The sequence below is a fragment of the Ixodes scapularis genome, unplaced genomic scaffold, assembly GCF_016920785.2.
Source record: "Ixodes scapularis isolate PalLabHiFi unplaced genomic scaffold, ASM1692078v2 PGA_scaffold5__190_contigs__length_132052651, whole genome shotgun sequence".
Taxonomy (NCBI): Eukaryota; Metazoa; Arthropoda; class Arachnida; order Ixodida; family Ixodidae; genus Ixodes; species Ixodes scapularis.
The window spans coordinates 78,436,229-78,441,358 of record NW_024609880.1 but is presented as its reverse complement, the minus strand read 5'-3'; the positions used below and the strand labels follow the sequence as shown (position 1 = coordinate 78,441,358).

The 5,130-nt window shown below is 40.2% G+C and overlaps 1 protein-coding gene across 1 annotated transcript; it reads left to right on the top strand.

Moving 5' to 3' along the window:
• The first annotated feature begins 332 nt into the window (after positions 1 to 332).
• LOC120839795 lies at positions 333 to 1,511 on the top strand. Its single transcript, XM_040210156.3, has one exon. It carries the CDS (start codon positions 345 to 347, stop codon positions 1,509 to 1,511), a length of 1,167 nt encoding a protein of 388 aa, XP_040066090.1. The 5' UTR covers positions 333 to 344.
• Positions 1,512 to 5,130: the final 3,619 nt, after the last annotated feature.

Genomic DNA, 5,130 nt, shown 5'->3' with positions numbered 1-5,130 from the left:
CATAACTACAGCGTAACTCGCTTGGCTGAAATCATAATTAAGTTAATCAAATAAAAAGCCTACCTTTATATAAACTCTTTTGCACGAGGTTCAAAAAGAAGGATAATTTTTAAGAGCTTGAAAATGACTGTCTTCAATACACTATTATTAATTTTCGTCGTCATTGTCCTATTCCGAGTAGGACAATTGGAATGCCAAATGCCAAAACTAGGTTTCCCTTCTTGTTGCAATGTTGCACCGTGGCGCGAGAGACAAAGGTACCACCTAATGATTTATTTATATTACGCCTCACCTCAACATATGTAATGCTAGTATAATAAGGTTGGCACGGTGGCATCGTCAAGATGACGCTTCTAAACCACTTCGTGTTCATTGCACAGATACTGCTTCTGCCGCTGCACCAGGATATGGGCGTCTCCGAGCACTATCAAGCGGCTGATCATCGCGGCGGCTTCGCCGTTCCAGCCGATAACGCGGAGCGAAGTGTGACGGATCTGGACAACTTTTTCCTGTGGAACTTTAACGGACATTTGGATTTTCCACGACCCATATCGACAGTGACAGCAGCTACTCTAGCGCCGCTCGGCACTATAAAAGACTGGCCGGAACCTGCACTTCTTCGTGGGCACGGTGGCATCGTCAAGATGACGCTCCTAAACCACTTCGTGTTCATTGCACAGGTAGGGAAACAATATCCTTGTTGCCTCCGCAGTAACAATATTTGTCTCTTCCTGCTACCGTGCCCACGGAGCTGTTTGAGTGTGCTGTGTGAATTTGGAACGTTGCCGAAAAACCTACTTTTGTTGTGTGGTGATGTAGAAGTAAATCCCGGGCCTACTCTAGAAACAATATTGCAAAAACTAGATATTATCTCCGCTGACGTCAGGGAAATTAAATTGAGCCAAGCGGAAACAAAATCCAGACTAGAGACCATAGAGTTGCAAATTAAAAGCCTTGAAGGTCTGAGGTCAGCTGTGAACCAAAACCAAGACAGGACAAAACAACTCGAATCTACTGTTGCATCACTCGTGTATAAGATTGATGACTTAGAAAATCGCAGTAGAAGAAATAATCTAATTATTTTCGGTCTTTCTGAGCTGCCAAACGAAGACAGCAGCAAACTCGAAGAGCGAGTAACAAAGGAGGTCCTTGAGGACAAACTGTCCGTAAAAACCAATGGAATTGAACGCATACATCGCCTGGGAAAACCAACTGAAGGTAAAACTCGTCCAGTGATTCTCAAACTACTTGACTTCAGAGACAAGATGAAAATTCTACGTAACTGTAATAGGTTAAAGAATGAACCATTATCAATCAGCGAGGACTACTCGAAACGAGTTCAGGGAATCAGAAAAAAACTGCTCGAAAGCTCGAAATCGAATAAGCTTGCCGGTGAAAAGGTGACTTTGATGTACGACAAAGTTAAAATAAACGGAAAAGTGTATACTTGGGACGACGTCAAAAACGACAAGAGTTTGATAGCTGATGTTGCACAGGCTTCAAGTCCATGACTAAAGCCTAGCCGTATCAATAATGATTACGAATTTCGCCTACTCAACTTAAACGCGAGGAGTATCGTGAATAAAACTGATAAACTTGAAACAGCTATTCTGAATACCGAACCTGATATTGTTGTAATCACCGAAACGTGGCTGTCAGACAGTATACAAGATAGCGAAATCACGCCTCCCAACTACACAATCTTGCGCAAAGATAGGGGATCACGTGGCGGCGGAGTTGCGATTCTTGCTCGAAATGGGATTTCATGTACATTGCTGCCCGATTCCCAGGGAATTGAGTGCTTATGGTGTAAAATCAGCTATGAGAACAGTTGCTGCTTCATTGCTGTGGCCTACAGACCCCCAAACACAGCCCCAGAGTTCTTTCGTAATATGTATGATTATATGCGTAAGAATCTTAACATGAGCAGTAAGATCATAATAGCAGGTGACTTTAATTTACCTCTAGTTGATTGGTCCTTTTCTAAACCCCAGAAATTATCCCATGGTGTTGATATTCTTTCAGAACTATGTTTTTATTATAACCTAACTCAAATCGTTACCGAAAACACTCGTATTTAAGGCTCGACAAAAACAGTGCTCGATTTGGTTTTGGTTAGTGATCATTTTCTGAGCCACGAGTACAATATCGACGTCTTAGATGGTATGTCTGACCACGAAATGGTTTTGTGCTCTTTTAAAATGAACTCTGTGGCTTCTGCTGCCCCTCAAGTTTCTACAGTACTGGACTATAGCAATGCAGACGACGTTGGCGTACTCGATTACTTTGATATGCATTTTGATACCTTCCAATTACTCTTATCCAACGCTCTTACCACTACCGATACCCTTTGGAACGAATTTAAAGTAGCCATTCAGTTCTGCATTTCAAACTTTATCCCAACTAAGACGAAAAGAATTGACAGAAAAAACCCTTGGATAACGCGGGAAATTATTCACGTGAAACGTAAAATAAATAGGCTGCGCAAATGTGCAAAGAAAACTAAAACACCTCTTAATAAAGATAAGTTGGCACAGCTGGATACAGAACTTGGCCTCAAAGTTAGATCAGCTAAGCATTCATTTTTCAATGTGACACTTCAGTCGCTTATTAAGTCGTCACCTCGTAAATTCTGGAGTCACGTTAACCCTAAAACTAAGTCACACCTAGAATCACTGTCAAATGATAAAACCAATCTAGCGAAGATGTTCAACGCGTACTTTCTTTCTGTATTTACTATGGAGAATGATAATATACCTTCTTTTGTCTCTTGTTCAGCTCTGCCCACATTGGACGATGTAGTAGTTACCGAACAAGGTGTCTTGCAGCTCTTACTTAACCTCAATAGTAAAAAGAGTGCTGGCCCTGACAATCTACCCAATGAATTTTTAAAAAGGTACGCGGAATGGATAGCAAAGTATCTCGTACTCATCTTTAGACACTCCCTCAACACAGGGGGAATTCCTGAGGACTGGAAATTGGCTAAAGTAATCCCCATATATAAATCTGGAAACAAAAAGGAGTTTACTAATTACAGGCCTATATCTCTCACTTCAACTTGCTCCAAAATACTCGAGCACATTATACTAAAACACATTTCAACCTTCGTCGAGAACAATAATATAATAACCCCATTCCAGCACGGCTTCAGGCGTCAGTTATCGACTGTTACTCAGCTGACCGAAAGCATTCATGATTTTTCTACGATAATTAACAACAGGGGTCAGGTTGACGTTATATTCATAGATCTATCGAAAGCATTCGACAGAGTATCCCACATAAAACTACTATTTAAGCTAGAAACTATTCTGGGAGCAGGCAAAATACTTAATTGGATAAGAAACTACCTTTCTGATCGCTATCAGTTTGTGACAATTCACGCTCATTCATCGTCAAAGGGAAACGTTTCATCTGGTGTTCCACAGGGATCGGTACTGGCACCTTTCCTGTTTCTTATTTACATAAATGACATAGTTGAAAACGTTAATGTAAAAATCCGTCTTTTTGCTGACGATTGTATACTGTACTCACAAATCAACAATGAACAGGATCAAATCAACCTTAACAATGCACTTCAACATATTGTACAATGGTGTCATGACTGGCAGATGTTGTTAAATTTAGATAAAACTGTATCTATGACAATAACTAACAAAAAGCAACCTAAATCGTTTTCCTACCACATCAACAATAAACCCCTGGAGAAAGTCACAGAGTACAAGTACCTCGGCCTACATATAACCCATGACCTTCGTTGGGACTTACACATAGACTCTGTAACTCAAAAAGCGCTAAAAAAACTTAATTTTCTAAAAAGAACCTTAAAAAGTGGATCGACTGAGACGAAATTATTAGCCTACAAGACGCTAGTCCGCCCTATGCTTGAGTACGCCAACGTCGTCTGGTTCCCATACACGGCCTCTGGTTTTAGTAAGTTAGAAAGAATACAAAGAATGGCTGCAAGGTTTATATCTAACAAATATAGTTGGCATGATTCCCCCTCCGAGTTATGTAAGCAATTGGAACTGTTGTCACTAGAAAAAAGGGCGAAAATTGCAAGGCTTAAATTTTTATATGAATTCGCTAACAGCAACTTCAACATCCCCACAGAAAATTATCTAACTCCTACTAGTAAACGGCTAACAAGATATAACCATGGTAAGCTTTACGAAGAACTTCCAACCCACAATAATTGCTTCAAATATTCCTTCTTCCCCCGCGCTATCAACGAATGGAATCACTTGCCGCGAAACATTGTGCATTCCACTAGTGTAGAGCAGTTTCTTAGGAACTTGGAAGCGCACCTGTCGACATAGGCTTGCATACCATTATCTTCAAATGTGTAGTAAGATATATATTTCAGTATGATGTACCACCCTACAATAATCCCGAATGGGATTAGTAGTATTGGAAATAAATAAAAATAAAAATAAATAAAATATACTGCCTGCGGTTTAAACACGCAACTCCATCAAAAATAGTGGACAATAAAAATAAAAGAGGTACGGGGCCATCGGACTCTCCACAATGACAGGTTTAACCTTTCTGGTCGCCTCGGGATGTGTGGGATAAAGTCAATATTGACAAAGGGTGGAGACGAAGACTTCAGGGGACTCTTCGAGAATCTGCGGCGCAGGCCTCCCGCAAGCCAAATTGATTCGTAAAAACAACTTTTTATCTAAACCGTCTTATGATCTGAACGAATACCCAACCTTTCGACATGTGTTTCAATGTTTATGTCTGGCACTCATGTATCGATACACTATCGTTGCGTAAAAATTCTCAAGGATACGTACGTGACCTGTCTATAGGAAAAGAAACCGATCTTCATGTCTCCTTCCTTTCAAAGATCGGTTGCTTGCCTTGACATCTGGAACATCTTCTATTGCAGACTTCAATCGCAGCTACCCTTTTACTTGCTCTTTCATGACTTGATTGATCGCTATTTCACCACCCAACCCTTTTGCATTCTTTCTTTTTCTAACATTGTGTTTCTAGTCTGCTTACTACTACCTCGCGTTTTCGAAAAGCAAAAAAGTAAATATATGTTAGGAACGTAAAACTACTGTTATGTTTTAAGTTTTTTTTTTTTTATTCTGAGAATAAATATAAAATGGGTTCAAATGCCAA